Below are 18,441 nucleotides of genomic sequence, written 5' to 3' on the forward strand. Positions count from 1 at the left end.
TTTCCAAATACAAGATTCAAGAGAAGCGTAAACAGGAAAGAGGGATTCAATAAGGCTAAATTGCATCCCTACATGGGAAGGTGATACTTGTAACTCTTAAGAACTGTATCACTATTAGTGCAGTTAGAAGGGAGTATACATAGACAGAGGGTGTGGGTATAAGGTGACTTTGCTGGGATGATATAAAAAAATTACAGGGTGGAAACAGATTACACTGGGAGCAGAAGAAAGGGAGATAGAATGGGATAAATCATCTCACATGAAATGGTGTGAAAGATCTATTACAATGGAGGGGAAGATGGGAGAAGGGGTGGGCATCACTTGAACTTTACTCATTGGAATTGGCTCAAAGAGGGAATAACATACACAGTCAGTTGGGTATAGAAATCTATCTTACCCTATGGGGAAGTAGGACGCAGGAGGGTTAAGAAAAGGGGTAGTGTGTGGGGGACACAGAAGGGAGGGCAGATTGAGGGAGGTAGTGGTTAGAAGCAAAACACTGGTGAGGAGGAAAAGGGTAAAAGAGAAAAGGATAAACAGGAGGAAAAATAGGATGGAGGGAAATACATAGTTAGTAACCATAACTGAATATGAATGGGATGAACTCACTCATAAAATGGAAGCAGATGGCAGAGTGGATTAAAAACTAGAATCCTCCAATATGTTGTTTACAAGAAATGCACTTAAAGCAGAGAGACATATGCAGAATAAAGGTAAGGGGCTGGAGCAGAATCTATTATGCTTCAGCTGGAGGAAATGAAAAAGCAGAGATAGCAATCATGATATCCGACAAAGCAAAAACAAAAAATGGATCTTAATTAGAGATAAGGAAGGAGACTGCCAAAAGGCACCATAGACAATGAAGTAATATCAATACTAAACATATATGCACCAAGTGGTATAACATTCAAATTCCTGAAGAACTTAAGGGAGTTAACAGGAGGAAACAGACAGGGACATCAACTTTCCCCTATCGGAACTAGATAAAGCTAATCAGAAAATAAATGAGAAATAAGTTAAGGAGATGAATAGAGTTTAAGAAAAGTTAGATATGATCAACCTCTGGAGAAAACTGAATGGAGCTAGAAAAGAGTTTACCTTTTTCTGAGTAGTACATGGCACCTAGACAAAAATTGACCATGTATTAATAGAGTATCAAAACTTTATAATCAAATGTATCCTTTTCAGATCATAATGCAATAAAAATTACACACAATAAAGGGCAATGGAATGATAGATTAAAAAATAATTGGAAACTAGTCACAAAGAATGAGTGGGTCAAAGAATAAATCATAGAAACAATAATTTCATTAAAGAGAATGACAACAATGAGATAACACATGAAAATTTATGGGATACAGTCAAAGTAGTACTTAGGGAAAAATTTATATCTCTAAACTCTTACCGCGGTAAGTTAGAGCAAGAGTAGAACAATAAAATGGGCGTGCAATTAAAAAAACTAATAAAAGAACAGTTAAAAATCCCCAATTAAACACCAAATTGGAAATCCTGAAAACCAAAGGTGAGATTAATAAAATTGAAAGTAAGAAAACTGTTGAGCTAATAAATAAAACTAGGACCTTGTTTTATGGGGGGAAAAACCAATAAGATAAACCATTATTAGTTTGATTTCAAAAAATAAAGAAAACCAAATACCCAATATAAAAAATGAAAGGGGTGAATTCACCATCAATGAAGAGGAAACTAAAGCAATTATTAGGAACTATTTTGCCCAATTATATGTCAGTAAATCTGACCATCTAACCAAAATGAATGAATATTTATAAAAATACAAATTGCCTAGATTAACAGAAGAGGAAACAGAATACTTAACTCCATTTTAGACAAAGAAATTAAACAATCTATCAGTAAGCTCCCTAAGAAAAAATCCCCAGGGCCAAGATGAATTAAGTGAATTCCACCAAATATTTAAAGAACGATTAATTCCAATACCATATAAACTATTTGGAAAAAAAATAGGCAGAGTCCTAATAAATTCTTTTTATGACACAAATATGGTGCTGATACTTAAACCAGAAAGAACAAAAACAGAGAAGGAAACTATAGATCAATTTTACTAATGAATATTGAAGCAAAAATTTTAAGCAAAATACTAAGAAGAAGATTACAGCAGTATATCACTTGGGTCATATGCTATGACCAGATGGGATTTATACTGGGAATGCAAGGCTGGTTCAATATTAGGAAAGCTATTGGCATAATTGACCGCATCAATAACAAAACCTACAGAAATATGTTTATCTGGATGGGTGCAGAAAACGCTTTTGACAAAATAGAGCACCCATTCCTGTTGAAAAACACTAGAGAGTATAGGAATAAATAGAGCTTTCCTTAAAATGGTAAGTAGTATCTGTCTAAAAAACATCAGCAAGTATTATCTGTAATGGGGATAAGCTAGAAGCCTTTCCAGTAAGATCAGGAGTGAAGTAAGGATGCACTTTATCACTACTGTTATTCAATAATGTACTAAAAATGTTAGCTATAGCAATAAGAGAAGAAAAAGAAATTGAAGGAATTAGAATACACAATGAGGAAACAAAACTATCACTCTTCACAGATAATGTGATTGGTATACTTAGAGAATCAACTAAAAAACTAGTTGAAACAATAACTTTAGCAAAGTTGCAGGATATAAAATAAACCCACATAAATCATCAGCATTTCTGTGTATTACTGGCAAAGACCTGCAGCAAGAGATAGAAAGAGAAATTCCATTTAAAATAACTGTAGACAATATAAACTACTTGGGAATCTATCTGCCAAGACAAACTTGGGAACTATGTCAACACAGTTACAAAACACGTCACACAGATAAAAGTCAGATCTAAATAACTGGAAAAATGTCAATGTTGTTCATGGATAGACAGAGCCAATATAATAAAAATGACAGTTCTAAACTAAATCAATTTACTTATTCGATGCCATACCACTCAGAACTACCAAAAAAATGTTATGGAGCTAGAAAAAATAACAACAATTGATCTGGAAGAACAAAAGGTCAAGAATATCAAGGGAATTAATGAAAAAAATGCAAAGGAAGGTGACCTTAGCAAATCTCAAAACTATATTATATTATAAAGTGGTAATCATCAAAACTATCTGGCACTGGCTGAGAAATAGAGTAGTGGATCAGTGGAATAGATTAGGTACACAAGACACAGTAGTCAATGACCATCATAATCTAGTGTTCGATAAACTTAAAGACCCCAGCTTCTAGGACAGGAACTCACTATTTGACAACAGCTGGGAAACCTGGAGAACAGTATGACAGAAACTAGATATAGACTTATAAGATCAAAATGGGCACATGATTTAGACGTAAATGCTAATTAGGAGAGCATGGAATACTTTACCTGTCAGATCTATGGAGAAGGGATAGAGAGCATTATGAGATATAAAATGGATAATTTTTTATTATATTAAATTTTAAAAGTTTTGTACAAACAAAGCCAATGCAGCCAAGATTAGAAGGAAAGCAGAAAGCTGGGAAACAATTTATACAGCAGATGTCTTTGATAAAGGCCTCATTTCTCAAATATATAGAGAATATAAGTCATTCCCCAGTTGTTAAATGGTCAAAGGATATGAACAGGCAGTTTTCAGATGAAGAAATTAAAAGTATATATAGTCATATGAAAAAATGATCCAAATAACTGCTCATTAGAGAAATGCGAATTAAAACAACTCAGAGGTGCCACCTTACACCTATCAGAATGGCTAATGTGACAGAAAAGGAAAATGGATGTGGGAAACCTAAGGAGCTGTTGGTAGAGTTGTGAATTGATCCAACCATTCTGGAGAACAATTTGGAACTATGACCAAAGGGTAACCAAACTGTGCATTCCCCTTTGATCCAGCAATATAACTACTAGATCTGTATCCCAAAGAGATCTAAAAAAGGGAAAAGGTCCTATTTGTACAAAAATATTTATAGCAGGTGTTTTGGTGTTGGCAAAGAGTTGGAAATTAAAAGGATGCCCACCAAATTGGGAAATGGCTGAACAAGCTGTGGTATGTGAATATAATGGAATACTGTTGTGCTGTAAAAAATGAAGAGCAGGTGGATTTAAAAAAAAAAACCTGGGAAGACTTCATGAATGGATGCAAAGGGAAGATGCAGAGGAGAACATTGTACACAGTAACAGCAGCACTGTGTGATGATCAACTGTGAATGACTTAGCTCTTCTCAGCAATGCAGGGATCTGAGACAGTTCCAAAGGACTCATAATAAAAAATGCTATTCACCAATTTTTCTTTTGGTCTGTTTCTTCTTTCACAACATGACTAATATGGAAATAAGTTTTAAATGATTTCACATATGTAACTTGTATCAAATTGCTAAACATCTTGGGGGGTGATGAGTGAGGGAGAAAATTTGGAACTCAAAATTTTGTAAAAATAAATGTTAAAATTTTCTTTACGTGTAATAGGAAAATAAATAAAATACTATTTTTAAAATGAGATTTTATGGGCATAGAAGTTGGTAGTTGGCAATCTTTGGCTGTTTCTTTTTGGTAATACTAGTGATGATCTGTTCCATTATTTTGAGATCTTGAAAATTGACACCTGAAGGCCTTTTAAATTGTGATAATGAATGGTTATTATATAAAGGATAATGATTAGAAAGTATAATTCTTCAGAGGACTAAAGAAATGAAACATGATTAAATTGTAACATGAAATTTTGGTTAGCTAAAAGGAAAACCTTGGTAATGCAAGTAATTAAGCAAGCAGTGGTAAAAATTATTTAAGCAAGCTGTGGGTTTGTCTGTGGAAACCTTTAAAAGTAAGATCTTAACTTTTTTAATGGGTTTGTTTTGGAGAGGAGGAGGTTACATTCTACGCTGGTGATCAGTGGATCCATAGAAGTTAAGATATGCTAATATTAGTTGATGATATGGACTTAGCTGTCTATAAAGTGTACGTTGTACCATAACACCTTGCAGAAATGAATTCTTCAGGTATTATCTCAGTAGTCTGAGAACACTTACACCATTCCCGTTGTTCTCATCTGTTCTCATTGCCCCCCTAATATAGACCTAAATCAGAAGTTCTTCACATGGGAGTCATGATTTTTTATTATAAATGAGTATATACATTGCATGCATGTGTATATAGAATATATATGCATACATAAATAAATTGCATTTCAATCATTTAAGCTATTAGTGCTTAAAACTGCACTAAAATTTCTGGATGGGCATCTCAATTTCTAATTCTCTGTTATCATGAAAATTGAGTTCTTTTATAATTTTAATGTATAGTATATTATTTTCTGCATTTAAAAACATTACCCTGAGAAGGAGTCCATAGGCTTCACCAGACATCAAAGGAATACATGCATAAAAGGTTAAAAATCCCTGCTCAGATTGCATGCCACTGTTTCTGGCCCTTGTAGCTTAATAAACCAGAAGGCTACAAGTCTATTGAAAATGGAATTTAATAGAGATTGTATAGATCCATATGTGTACTCTTTCTTGAAGACAGACTGTTGTCTTAATATTCCTTGGTACTTCGGACACTGATTTACACATAGGAAGCTAGTGCTTTTAGTAATGCTTATCAAAAGGTTTACATACATATTTCGATCTCAAATACATGGAAGTGTGGTTCATTTGGGTTTTTTTTTTTACCATTTTGTCATCACTTAGAAGAAATGTTTGTATTTCAGGGACTTTGATATATTTCTTCTGTAATAGGCATACCAGAATCCTACTTGGCAGGAATGGGGGGAGATGTGTGGAGATGTTATTTGTTAAATAAAGGAATACTCATTGTATATCCCTGAACAGCTAGAAAATGCTGTGAAATCCTTAAATTTGTTCAAATACCTATTCCATTTTGTTTTGACTGTTATTTATAACCCTTAAAAAGGGAGCTATTGAACAATGTTTTTTTATGTTTTAGGATTAAAGTTTCTCTCCATGCTGCAGTGGTGTGTTTGCCTACCTTGACAACCCTCCCACCAGCACTCAAAGGAGCTCTATCAGAATCTGGATTGGCAGTGGGGGGGGGGCCTTCCTTCTCTATGTTCTCCCCTCAGAGAGAGACAGGGACACCTGAGTGTTTTCCCTTTGCCTTATTTGTAGCAGGTCATGTTGTTTTAAGTGATTGATAGGAACTTTTTGAGAGGAAAGATCAGAACTCACCTGAGGGAATAGCATTTGAAGGCATTCGATATTTTTTACAAAGTAAAAGCTACCTTCTGTTTTGTGCTTCACCGAACTGGAGTGATGAGAAATGAGGTGCCCTGGCCGTCACCCCTCCTTTCCCAGGGATGAAAGAGAAGCCCGTGTTCATGATGCGCGAAAAACTCGGCCGTCCTCAAGCTTTGTAAATAGGACACTGAACTTCTGCAGATCAGAAAGGATCTGTAAACAGGGACTGATAAAAACAAAACTCAAAATAAGATGCAAAAGCCATAGCCAGTTTCTGCCGAACACCAGGAAAGTAGGTATGTCTGGGCCACAGTGGCAGGAGGGCAAGGAATGGGTGGTCAGATCGCAGAGGCCAGCGGGGCCAGGCCGGCAAGGACTCTGAGAGCCAAGCAGTGCACATAGATGCACTGACCACTGACAGATGCATCCAGTCCTTCTGCTCGTCCCCTGCCTTGATGCCACTCTCTGTCACTGCCTACCAGGCTCCAGCTCTCAGCTGGTTAACCTTAAGAGCTAGAGTCTTCTATTTAACAAACTCCAGTGGCTTCCTGTGACCTCTGGGATCAAAGAGAGACTCTCTTGTTTTAGCTGTAAAGCCCTTCATATACCCTGGTCTCAGCCTGTCTTTCCAGCTTTACTGTGCATCACTGCCCTTCCCACATTTTGTTCCAGGTTGCTTTTCACAAGTATCCATATTTGCACCATCACCTTGCCATCATTGTCCTCTCACATTTTATTACATATAATCATTGTCTGTAGATTAAAATGTGAGAGTGCATTTTTAAAGTTTTTTTTTAAATTATTAACAGTTATATGAAATAGGAAGGAAGGAGGGAGGAAATAAACACTTATTAAGCACAGAAGGAGGAAAAAAGCATTTACTAAGCACTTACTATACAGTTTACTAAGCACTTGGTAAATTTCATCCTATTAGATTCTCACAACAACCTGAGGAGGTGCATGCTATTATTATCTCCATTTTACAGTTGAGAAAACTGAGATAGAGGTTAAGTGACTTGTCCAGTGTCACACAGCTAATAACTGACTGAGACTGGATTTAAATTCAGGGCTTCCTTACTCTAGGCCCACTGGTACCTAACTGCCTCATTTTAGAATACTTAAAGGATTTGCAATTTAATAGTAATTATAGAATTGAATTTCATAATCAATTGCATCATATAAAGGCTGAGAATAGCTAAATTTTAGACCTAGCCACTTTAAAAGGTGAAAAATATTGAGCATCTTCTCACATTTTTCCATCTCTTGAATGCACACTTCACTACTCCATCAGTTCTACATCAGAATCCTTATCTTCCTTCAGGTCTCAGCTCAAATGTCACTTCTTCTGTAGAGCCTTCTCTGATGCCCCAGTTGTTAATGTTCCTCTAGTTACCTTGTATTTATTTCTCTATGCCCACATCATATTGCACCAGTAGAATATAAGCTCTTTGAGGGCAGGGATTACGTTGTTGTTTGTTTATATCTATTACCAGCACATTGTGCTTAATAAATGTTTCTCCCAGATAAGGCATTGCTTGTTAAATACAACTCAGTTGGATGTGCCTGCCTTGGTACATTTTTGTTGTAAATTTTAATCTATCTAAACTCCTTTCCAAATTTTCCAGGCCAATTGGTGCTCTCTCTATCTTATGTACTGCATAATTATTGGCAAGATGTACTCATTTTTTCCATTGTAAATTTGGCCACTTTCTAATCTTTTTCCTCTTCTCAAATATACATTTGATAAGTAGCTGCCCCAACTGTACTGTGCTTACATCCAGCATTCTCCCATATCGGTAAGATCCTAGATTCACTGAAGGAGTCAGTTTCACCAAAAACTAGAAAAACTCCCTTATCCCAGAATGTGTCTACTCACACTTGTCTCTTTCCTTTTAATAGAAGTAATCATTGATGATTGCTGTTCAAACACTGCTCTGTAGTAACCAAAGCAGGGAGGAAGGAGGTCTGCTGACAAGATGAGGATATTAAGAGGTCCCACGTAGTGTTAGGGTAACTACCCTAAATCCTATGGAGAAGAAGCTTTGGTCAGCCTGTGTAACCCTTGAATTCCAGCTGGAGCAGCCTATCCTACCTGCTTATGGTCAAATATATCACCGCTCAGGGGAGATGAAATACAGGACAGGTAAAAGGTCAAAAGGTCAGTGGAGGAACCTTGTTTATTAAGAAAGTGTAAACTTGTGAGGAAATCCAGAAACCAGAATGGGGGGAAAGATGGGGGAGAGAATTTGGATAAGCATCAATGTTGGGAAAAACAGAACTCATTTTGTAATCAGGATATGCTTATAGACCTTTTGGACAACAGGGTGGACATAGATGAGGGGTTGGGGAAGGCGTGATCGAGTTAGTAATGGGGTGAGAGGTTGTTTGTCCACACGTGGGTTGTTGTTGTCTTTGTGCCTGAAGCAGAGCAGCTCATAACTTCTTGCCTTAATAGTAATGCCGTCCTGCAAAAGGGATAGGAACCAACAAGGGGATATTCAGACCCAAATCAGCTCTAATTCTGATTCTCATTAATGAGGAGGAATTGGTTGCTAGGGGGAAGAGGGGGAGGAAATGATGGGAGCATTTTTGTTTGTGTTTCAGACACTTGAATATTTTTCTATGATAAAAGACCACACACTCCTTGAGTTTGATAGAGGAGAGGAAAACTATGTAGAACCTGACATACCCTAGACTTGCAAAAGCAAATTTCTAAGGTCTAATAGAAAGGGTAGGTGGGATTTCATGGCCTGAAATTCTAATAATGAGAATAACAGCTAACATTTATATAGTTATTGTAGAAATATTATCTCATTTTATATTTGCAATGACCTAAGGAGATAAGTGCTATTATGCCCATTTTACAGATGAATAAACTGGGGCAGACAGAGATTAAGTGACTTGCCCAGGGTCACACCGCTAATAAGTGGCGGAGGTCTTCTGACTCCAGGTCCTCGCTCCATCTACTCTGCCACTTGGCTGACTAAATTCTGCTTTGGAAGTCAACTCTGGAGTGATGGGAAACTCTCAGGAATGAAATTCTGAAGGTACAAATGGAAATCATTCCAATAAGGAGAAAAAAATTGGAGTTTTCTGAGGAGACTGAAAGTAGTAATAACATGAGAAGTGTGAAAGGATAGGTGGCGGCCAGATGTTTGCCAGCCCTAACGATGTGGCCTGTCATCAGGTCACGCTGTTGGTGGCATCGTTTTTCCACAGTGTCTGCTGCATCATTGGGCTGCCGCTGCTCCAGGTTCTGTTCATCAGCCTTGGGATTTCAGAAATTCTTTGGGCCTAAACAGTCTTTGAGGAATTGCTTCATGGTACTCGCTCACAAAAGACTGGTTGATAAACAAGCAAGAATCCAATTTATTAATTTGTGGGTAGGGAAGAATATCTTCAGAGTGTTTAGAATACTTTTGTCTGATAAGCAAGGCATATCAGGTTACCTGGGAAACCACAGGTAGTCGTCAGAGGGTTGCTTAGTGAGCGCAGGACCAGGGGAGAAAGGTCTGGCTGGGCTTAGAGTGATACTGCATGTAGTCAAGCTTAAAGCAGTGTTTCCCAAACTGGGTTCTAGGTAATATGAAGAAGGGTTCCATAAGAAAGTTTTCAGGGCAGCTCAGTTGGCTCAGTGGATAGTGGAGTCAGGAAGACCTAAGTTCAAATCTGGCCTCACACACTTACTAGCTGTGTGACCCTCAGCAAGTCATGTCACCTTTGTTTGTCTTAACCCACTAGAGAAGGAAGTGGCAAATCACTCTAGTACGTTTGCCAATAAAACCCCATGAACAGTCTGGTCTGCAGAGTCACAAAGAATCAGACACAACTGAATGACGAGAAAATATTCATGCCAGCAATGCTTTGCTCACTAAAATGTGTTAAATATGACATTGTGTTAGGTAGTTTCTCTACATGACAATTTTCAGCACAAAAATAAATTTAATTTCCTTGCCCCCAAATTTTCCCAATCTTTGATGGCAAAAAGGTCAGCCTTGATGAGTGTGTATATTCCATCTTGTTCAGTTTCTAACAAGAAATACTTCACTCCTTTCCCCTCCCACCCTCCACCCACAAAAACTGAATCAAAATTGATGGGTTTCCACTGTCAGATTTCCAGTACTCTCCCTAGAGAATGATCCCTCAGCAGAAAGCTTTTTCATTTTCTGAAAGGCTATTAAGATTAACTAGGTAACAGTTTACTTTTTTTAATAACATTTAAATGGTCTTTTCCTAAAGAAATTTGAAGGCTTCTTGATGACACTGAGAAAACACTCTTCTTAACCACAGTTTTACAAAACCTCTCTCAGAGTGGATTGCTTCTGCAATGACAAGTTTTACTATGGGCCCTCTTGTCTTCCTTTTTCACACTCTTTCCCTTCGTAGTCTCATCTGTTCTCCAAGGGCCAAGCGTTATCTCTACAAAGATGACTCCCAAATTTATATTATCCAATGATACTCTCTCCCTTGATCTCCTGTCTAGCATCCAGTCATTAGATGCCTGTTGATCTGGAAATTCCATTACACTTTAAGCTCAAGCTCCCCCAGACAGAAGCCATTTTTCTGGTCCTGACCCTCCCCCCAGTCACCCAGCTTCCAATCACGAGGCCCATTGAGTCTTGCCTCTCCAGCTCCCAGATAGACAAGTCCTGCTGCAGTGCCTTTCTCATGGTAGATGCTTAATAGATGTTTATTGAATTGAATTGTCCTTCCATAATATCTCGAGTCTGTCCCCTTTTTCTATACATACAGGGCCAGCACCCTAGTTTAGGCCTCTGTCACCTCTTCCCTCAATTACTGTAATGGCTTTCTAATTGATTTCCCTACTTCCAGTCACTTTTCTCTCTAATTCATCTTCCTCTGAAATATTCAGATGAATCCATGATCTCATCAGGGTGGGTATACCCTCTAACCATGCTTGATCATTTGATGCAGAAAATTGGAGCATGAACAGAAGAAATGGTGGCATCGGAACTGATTATAATTCCATATAGGCTATAGGGATGTAACTAAGTGCTGTAGCAAGGCCAGAGAGTCCTGCCACCTTAGCAGATAAATACTTGACTTGCAAACCATAGAGATGTGGCTTTCAAGACACTAGCAGTTTAGAATGTAAACTCATTTATGAAAAAATAATACACCAGTGGAGAATGATAGCAGATTATGAACTGTATGGCCTCATAAAACAGGGAGAAGTGATGGAGGGCAAAACCAGCATGAAGAAAGCTTGGACAGAGTCATTCCAGGGGCATTGAAAGATGAAACTGGAGAGAGACAAAAGAGGGACAAGAGGAGCAGTGATTTATTTAAAATAACCAAAAGTACGAACATATTCGGAAATGTCCCATCTACTCGAAGGGAGTCAGTTAAATCAGTTTCATAGAATCATAACATCCTAGAATCTGAAAGAGCTTGTGAGGTTGCCTAAGCTCCCATCCCATCCCTACATGAAACACAAATCTCCTCTGCAGCATTCCAGGAAAAAAAAAAAAAGGATCTTGGCTCCACATGAAGACCTCCAGCAGCAATTTCCCTGTTTCCCAGGCTAGTCCACTCTACTTTGGTGCTGCTGTATGTATTGTTAGGGCATTTTTCCTTATACTGAGCCAAAATTTCTATTCTCCACAATCTCACATTTCTTCAAGGCATAGATAGTAGTTCTTTCTTCCAGAGTCAAACCTCAGAATTCAAACTTCTTTCACATGAGAGCCCTTAAGAAATCTGAAGAGATCTTGTCTCCCAGGAGCCAGACTAGACATTGCTACTTCCTTCAGATAGTTCATGGTTTTAAGTTTCCTTACTGTACGAATTTGGCCTTCGCTGGTAGTGCCCTCAGTATGCTTAAAATGTAGCATCCAGAACTACGCAGAGTATTACAAATGGGGTGAGGAAACAGAGATGAAAAGAGGTGTGTGGTCCTGGGTAAGTCACATAACTTCTTTTTGCCTCAGTTTCCTCATTTGTAAGATGGGGATAATAACACCTACCTCCCAGGATTGTTGTAAGACTCAAAAGAGAGTATTCCAGATGGAGTCCAGCCAGGGAAAAAGTGGCGTGAAAGTTGTCATCTTCATTCTCCTGTGACCCTGTTCTTTCTTTAGGCAGCCTAACGGCAGAGTCATTCATTTGGCTGCCATCTTACACTACTGACTTATGGGGAACTTGCAGCACACTCAGACCTCCAGATCTTCCCATTGTGTCTGCCATGTTTTCCACGTCCATTATTTTGGTGTTTTTGTACTTGTACTTTTCTGCTTTTTAAAAAAAAAATTGAAATTATGTGTTATCATGAGACTTGTTATTGTCAGCAATTTTTTAATGTCAGAGTCTTCTGTTAAGATTTCCTAACACAATGTGTTAGTTTTCTACAGTTTGTACCTCCTGTAATTTGTGCTTCCCAATGACCAGTGGGCCATGCTCGGTGCTTCTAGTTCAGTAGTACCCATCAGGATGTTGTCTATGCCCCCAACAGAAACTTGAAGAGAACTAGAAAGTTCAGAAATTGGGAGGGTAATCTGAAAGATAGTTGGTAGGTATATATTAGCTCTTTAGAGTATACATTATCTCATTTGAGAATACCACATGCTGTGGAAATTGAAAGATGATGCCAGGCTGGGAAAGATAGCAGATCCATAGGATGATATAACCCGAATTCAAAGGGCTCTTGACTAGGGCTGTTTTTAACATTGAGCTGATTCTAGGGAGAGGAATTTCATTAGGGATAAATGTAAAGTCTTACACCTGGACTCAAAAAGTCATTGTCACAAGCTCAAGGAGGCATTTGGGAAAAGATCTGGGGGTTTTAGTGAGCCATGAACTCATTATGATTCAACAGGGGGATGTGGCAGCACTAGAAGTTAATGCAGTCAGGTTTTAAAAGGGTTATCACTTCCAGAAATGAGGCGGTGATAGTGACTTTGCGGTCTGCCCTGGTCAGGCCACATCAGGAGTATGGAGTTTAGTTTGGGGTGCCACAGGGCGAGAAGCTAGAAAATGTTGACATGAGACCAGGAAAGCAAAGGGACTGGTGTCTAAACAGGTTTATTGGAGACAACTGGGGCTGTTTAGCATGGAAAAAAATTTGCAAGGGAACACAGGCATGACTGTCTTATAAAGAGAAATTAGCCATCCCTGTCTGGTCCCTAAAGGCAGAACCAGGAGCAGAGGGGAGTTGCAAAGAGGCAAGTTTAGGCCTGGGGGTCAGGAAGGACTTTCTAAAAATTAGAGCCTCCCCAGAGAGGCTCGGGCCCTTCAGGAGGCCCATGAACTCTACTTTATGGGAGTTTCAAGCAGAAACTGGATGGCCCTCAGTTGTATATTTTATTGTGGGCATCCCTTTCCATTGTGGCCGGAACTAGCTAGCATCTCTGCCAATCCTAAGTTTCAGGGATTGTCACATCCCTACCTGGTTGGTCAAAACTGTGTCTTAGAGCCCCCATCTTTCTTTTTTAGGGGGCATTTAAAATGCTAGAGCCCCCGTCTTTCATTCCCCAGTGTTATTGAGGTGTTTTGTTTTAACATGACAGGCATGTATGGATGCTCCTGCTTCTTGAGCAGTCTCTTTAACAAATAAAAATAAAACCAAGAATACAGTAACCACATCTGAAAGTTCATGCAAAATTTTACATCTAGGCCTCTCTATTTGAAAAAAAACAAACAAACAACAACCTGTTTTCTCTTCCTACCCTCTACTCCATTAAAGAAAAGAAGAAAATAAAAAATTATCTTTCTTGTAAAAGAATATGGAGTCAAGCAAAGCAAATTTGTATACAAATTTGTGTGTGTGACAGAGAGAGAAAGAATCATTCCACATCCTAAATTCATCTCCTAGAGAGGATAATGGATAGCATGTTTCATCATCGATTCTTTGGAATCATGAGTAGTGATTGTGTTGATCATAATTCTTATAACTTTCAAAGTTGTTTGTTTTTACAGCTTTATAATTGTTATATATAAATTATTCTCCTTAATCTAGTAATATCTTTCTTAATTAGTTAATAGAAGTCCTCCAAATGATTCATTTGAATGATATCGATGTCATAGTGAGAGACAGCTAGGGGGCGCTGCAGTGCACAGAGCACTGGGCCTGGAGTCAGGAAGACCTGAGTTCAAATGTGGATTTTTCTCTGGGTTTCCTGATCTTGGTGGATCACATTAATTAACCTCTTTTTGCTTCAGTTTCCTCATCTGCAAAATGGGGATAATAGCAGCAGCTGCCTGCCAGGGTTGTTGTGAGGATCAAAGGAAGGTGCGAAGCATGGGCCGTCTGGCACCTAGTAGGTGCTATGTAAATATTAGCTTTTCTTGTTATAAATTGTTCTTCTGCGCTTGCTCTCTTTGCTCTGCATCAGCTCATGTAAGTCTTACCATGTTTTTCCAGAATCATCTGTTTCTTCATTTTGTAAAGCACACTATGGCTTGAAAGGGCACACAATAGTTAATGGTTTGTATAGAATTCCAAATTGGTTTCTGGAATGATTGTCCCCTTTCATAAACAGGTCCACCAACAGAGTACATCAGTAGCCTTTTGTCCCACACCATCTCTGACTCTTATCACTTTCCTTTTTTGTGATCTTGGCCATTCTGATAAACATGAGGTGGAATTTCAGAATTGCTTTAATTTACATTTCTCTAATTATATAGCAGTGATCTGGAGCATTTTTTCATATGGCTATAAACAGCTTGTGTTTCTTCTTTTGAAAACTATCTTTTCACGTCTTTAGACCATTTATTTATCAATTGGGAAATGGCTCTTTTTCTTATAAATCTGAATCAGTTATTTTTATATCTTAGAATTGAGACCTTTATCAGAGAAACTTGCCTCAAATATTTTTCCAAGTTGTTTCCCCTTTAATCTTAGCTTTATTAGATTTGTTTGTGCAAAACCTTTTTAATTTTATGCAATTCAGATTGTCCGTTTCATCCTCTGTGGTCTCTCTCTTTCTTATTTGGTCATGATTTTTTTCTAATCCATAGATCTGATAGGAAAATTTTTCCGCCATGTTTCTCTGATTTATTTCTAACATGACCTTTATATCTAGATCATGTATCCATTTGGAGCTTATCTTTGTAGAAAGTGTGAAGTATTGGTTTAAATCTAATTTCTTCCATACTGCTATCCAGTTTTCCCAGCAGTTTTTGTCAAATAGTGAGTCTTTATCACAGTAGCTGGTACCTAATCTGTTACACTGACTGATCTCTCTGTTTCTTAACCGACAACAAATTATTTGAGTAAAAAGTGCTTTGTGGCAGTTAGAAACCTGGTCCTGCTAGGTCCGCTTGGCTGGTTCCCAGGAGCCCCTATCTCTTCCCAGCTTGGCCTTTGCTTGCCCTCTGTTCCTTGGTTTTAGTCAGGTCTCCCTTCGGTTTGGTACTTTAGGTCCATCTTCTGCATTCGGCCCCCTTACATTAAGTCCCTGCATGGCTCTAGGAAAAGTCTTGTTGAGTTGAAGGCTTAATAGGGGAATGAAAATGACCTCTGAGGATTGGGATGGGTGCTCAGAAACTGTGTGTGTCCTCGAGGGCTCCTCTTATGCTCACACCACACATGCGCATTGTATCCTCTTTAAGGGGGATAAGGGAGCCGACTTGCCCCATGGCCTTCCCCCCATCCCTACCCCAGCTGAGGGTTGGGCTCAGTTGCTGAACGGAAGGGCCTTCCCGGTCTGCTTGGTAGCTCATGAGCTCCGTAAAGGCAGGCAGGGGCCTTTGCTCTCAGTTTGTGGACTGCCTGACTGGCCCTGGCAGCGTGTGATCATTACAGTGATTGTATTGCTGAGTGAAAGGCCAGTTAGTGTAGTGGGGGACATCCCAGCCTTGTGATCTAGGCTGACCCACAGAGGTGCAGATTTGCACTGGGAGAGGGAGTGTCCTCACCTGGAAGTTCCAGTGAGGTCCCAAGTCCAGGCTTTGTCCTTATTATATATAAAAACAAAATAAAACCTGTGACTGCAAAAACCTTTGAGCAATTCACCGGCCCCTTTTCAGTCATTCCACCAGCTTCTATTTCCTTTCTCCTAACCTCTCCTTTCCTTCCTTTCCTTACCCTTTGTAAGACTCAGTATGTTAGAATTGGAAGGAAATGGAAGGACACTGGGATTCTAGTCAAAAAACACCACAAGGTGGCTTTTGTATGGCTGTGGGGAGGGTCTGCTTGCCAGAGCCTTGATGATCCCCATCTATAACTCTCGGGGGCTGCTTTTGATGGGCGCCTTTTCTCAACAGGTCAGCAGCAAGGTCAGGACGGAGTGAAAGTGCAGCAGGCAACCATTGCCCCGGTGACGGTGGCCGTCGGGGGCCTCGCTAACGCCACATTAGGCGCCGTCAGCCCTGACCAGATCACTCAGTTGCAGCAAGCCCAGCAGACGTCAGACCAAGAGGTCCAGCCCGGCAAGAGGCTGCGGAGAGTGGCCTGCTCCTGCCCCAACTGCCGAGAGGGAGAAGGAAGGTAAGCACTGAGGGGGGACCTTTGCCCAGGTCTGTGGGACCGCTCTTCCTCCAGTAGCAAAGGGTCCTGCCTTCAGGTGGGGTGACGTGGGAAATAGGATCCAAGGGGTCCACCTAAACTGAGGGAACAGCTGCTCCATGGGGCATGGTGTCAGGAAGACTTGAGTTCAAATCCAGCCTCAGAATAGCAGCACCACCCTTGTTGGTGGTTATGAGGATCAGATGAGGTCATATTATAGAGGGCTTAGCTGGTGCTGGGCTCCTGGCAGACACACTTGAGGAATACTGGCTTCCTTCCATTCCCTGAGAGTAGGGGTCTTTAGCATGACCCAGTCTTCTCAGGACAGTTTGGCACCTGAAAGGTTCCTAGAGCTGGGTCCTGAGTCCATGCTCTTGGGTCTTACTGGGGCAGTATGGCCTCGTCTGTCAGTCATACACCTGCGGGCTGGCCAGCCTTGTGGAAGTTAGTGTCTCTGAAATTCATTCGGGGTTTTGTGTGGTAGTCAGCTAACCTTGTGAAGGAAGATGAATGTTTGTCTTGTTCTTGATAGAGGCACTAATGAGCCAGGAAAAAAGAAGCAGCACATCTGTCACATTGAAGGGTGCGGGAAAGTTTACGGAAAAACGTCCCACCTGCGGGCCCACCTGCGCTGGCACACCGGCGAGAGGCCCTTTGTGTGCAACTGGATCTTCTGTGGCAAGAGATTCACGAGGAGCGATGAGCTGCAGCGGCACCGGAGGACCCACACAGGTACACGGCTGCCTGCCCGCCCACCTGCCCCGCGCTCCCACCCTCACCCCCCCCATCCTCCCTCCAGGGCCTGCACTTCTCCCCCCTCCAGACAGCCTCGTCACACTCAAAGTGGGCTGGCAGTGCATAACAGTTTTGAAAGTTTTATTTAAGACTTTTAAAATCAGAATCTTTTTATCTGTTTTTATGATCAAGTTTTTACCTATGGAAAAAACTCAACATTTTCACATATTTGACTTTCTTCCATAGGATTTTAAGTATCCCTGGATGTTGAGTTTACTCATGTTATTGTGACAGTTTTTAAATTAGAAGGTGAGACTTTGAATTGTGGTTGTTTAGTTGACCTCACGTTGAGGGTGACATGTTTTTTAAGTTCACTTAAATTCAGCAGTGCTAGCACTGTTCTAGGCCCTGAGAGTGAGGGGAGATGATACAGAACTCATCTTTCATGGTCCCTCCTTCCCACATAAAAAGCCCTGCCCCCCAAGGAGCTTGGGCTGGGGGCAAGTGGGCTAGAATATATAAATAGCCAAGGAAATAGAAGACAGTGGAGTGGGGGGAGGGTCACAATGGCTCTACCAAGCAGAGGGCTCACAAAGGTCTTCCTGGAGGAGATGGTACCTGAGCTGGTCTTGGAAGAAGAGTGGGGATGGTCGTGAGCACAGCTCCAACTGGGGCAGTGCGCTGTCCTAGCTCACGGTCCATGTTGGGAAGCACTGAGGCCCTTGTGAGTCACTGAACATTGAACAAAGGAGTGAGTTTATTTTGCCCTAACATGGCAGACCAGATGAGGCTGATGCAGTTGTCTGGGGCTTCGTCAGCGTAACGGCTGGCCAAAAGGAAGGAAGGAGGGGCCAAGAGCTGGGGTCCAGGTGGGAAAATGGAATCTGAGACATTCACAGGTACCTGTCACCCCACTTGTTAGTGCAGCCCCCCAGAACCCCTTCCTTCAGGAACGTGGGAACGCAGCCTGAGGCTCCTACCCTGAGGAAGGTCGGTGATCCAAGTGGGAAAAAGACCAAGAGCTGTGAGATGCTGCTGCTATGAGCTGGCAGTCATGGGCCAC

General features: G+C 40.4%; 1 protein-coding gene across 2 annotated transcripts in view; it reads left to right on the forward strand.

Annotated features, from left to right (window-relative positions):
• SP4 (Sp4 transcription factor) overlaps positions 1-18,441 on the forward strand; it is a 56,497-nt gene that overhangs the window by 26,718 nt on the left and 11,338 nt on the right. For both annotated transcript variants that reach the window (XM_020993256.2, XM_020993255.2), the window contains exons 4-5: positions 16,403-16,625; positions 17,176-17,375. In XM_020993256.2, coding sequence (XP_020848915.1) covers positions 16,403-16,625; positions 17,176-17,375 — 423 coding nt within the window. The remainder of the gene's footprint in view (positions 1-16,402; positions 16,626-17,175; positions 17,376-18,441) is intronic.

The sequence above is a fragment of the Phascolarctos cinereus genome, unplaced genomic scaffold (genome assembly GCF_003287225.1).
Source record: "Phascolarctos cinereus isolate Bilbo 61053 unplaced genomic scaffold, phaCin_HiC Scaffold_1;HRSCAF=81, whole genome shotgun sequence".
NCBI classification, from domain to species: Eukaryota; Metazoa; Chordata; class Mammalia; order Diprotodontia; family Phascolarctidae; genus Phascolarctos; species Phascolarctos cinereus.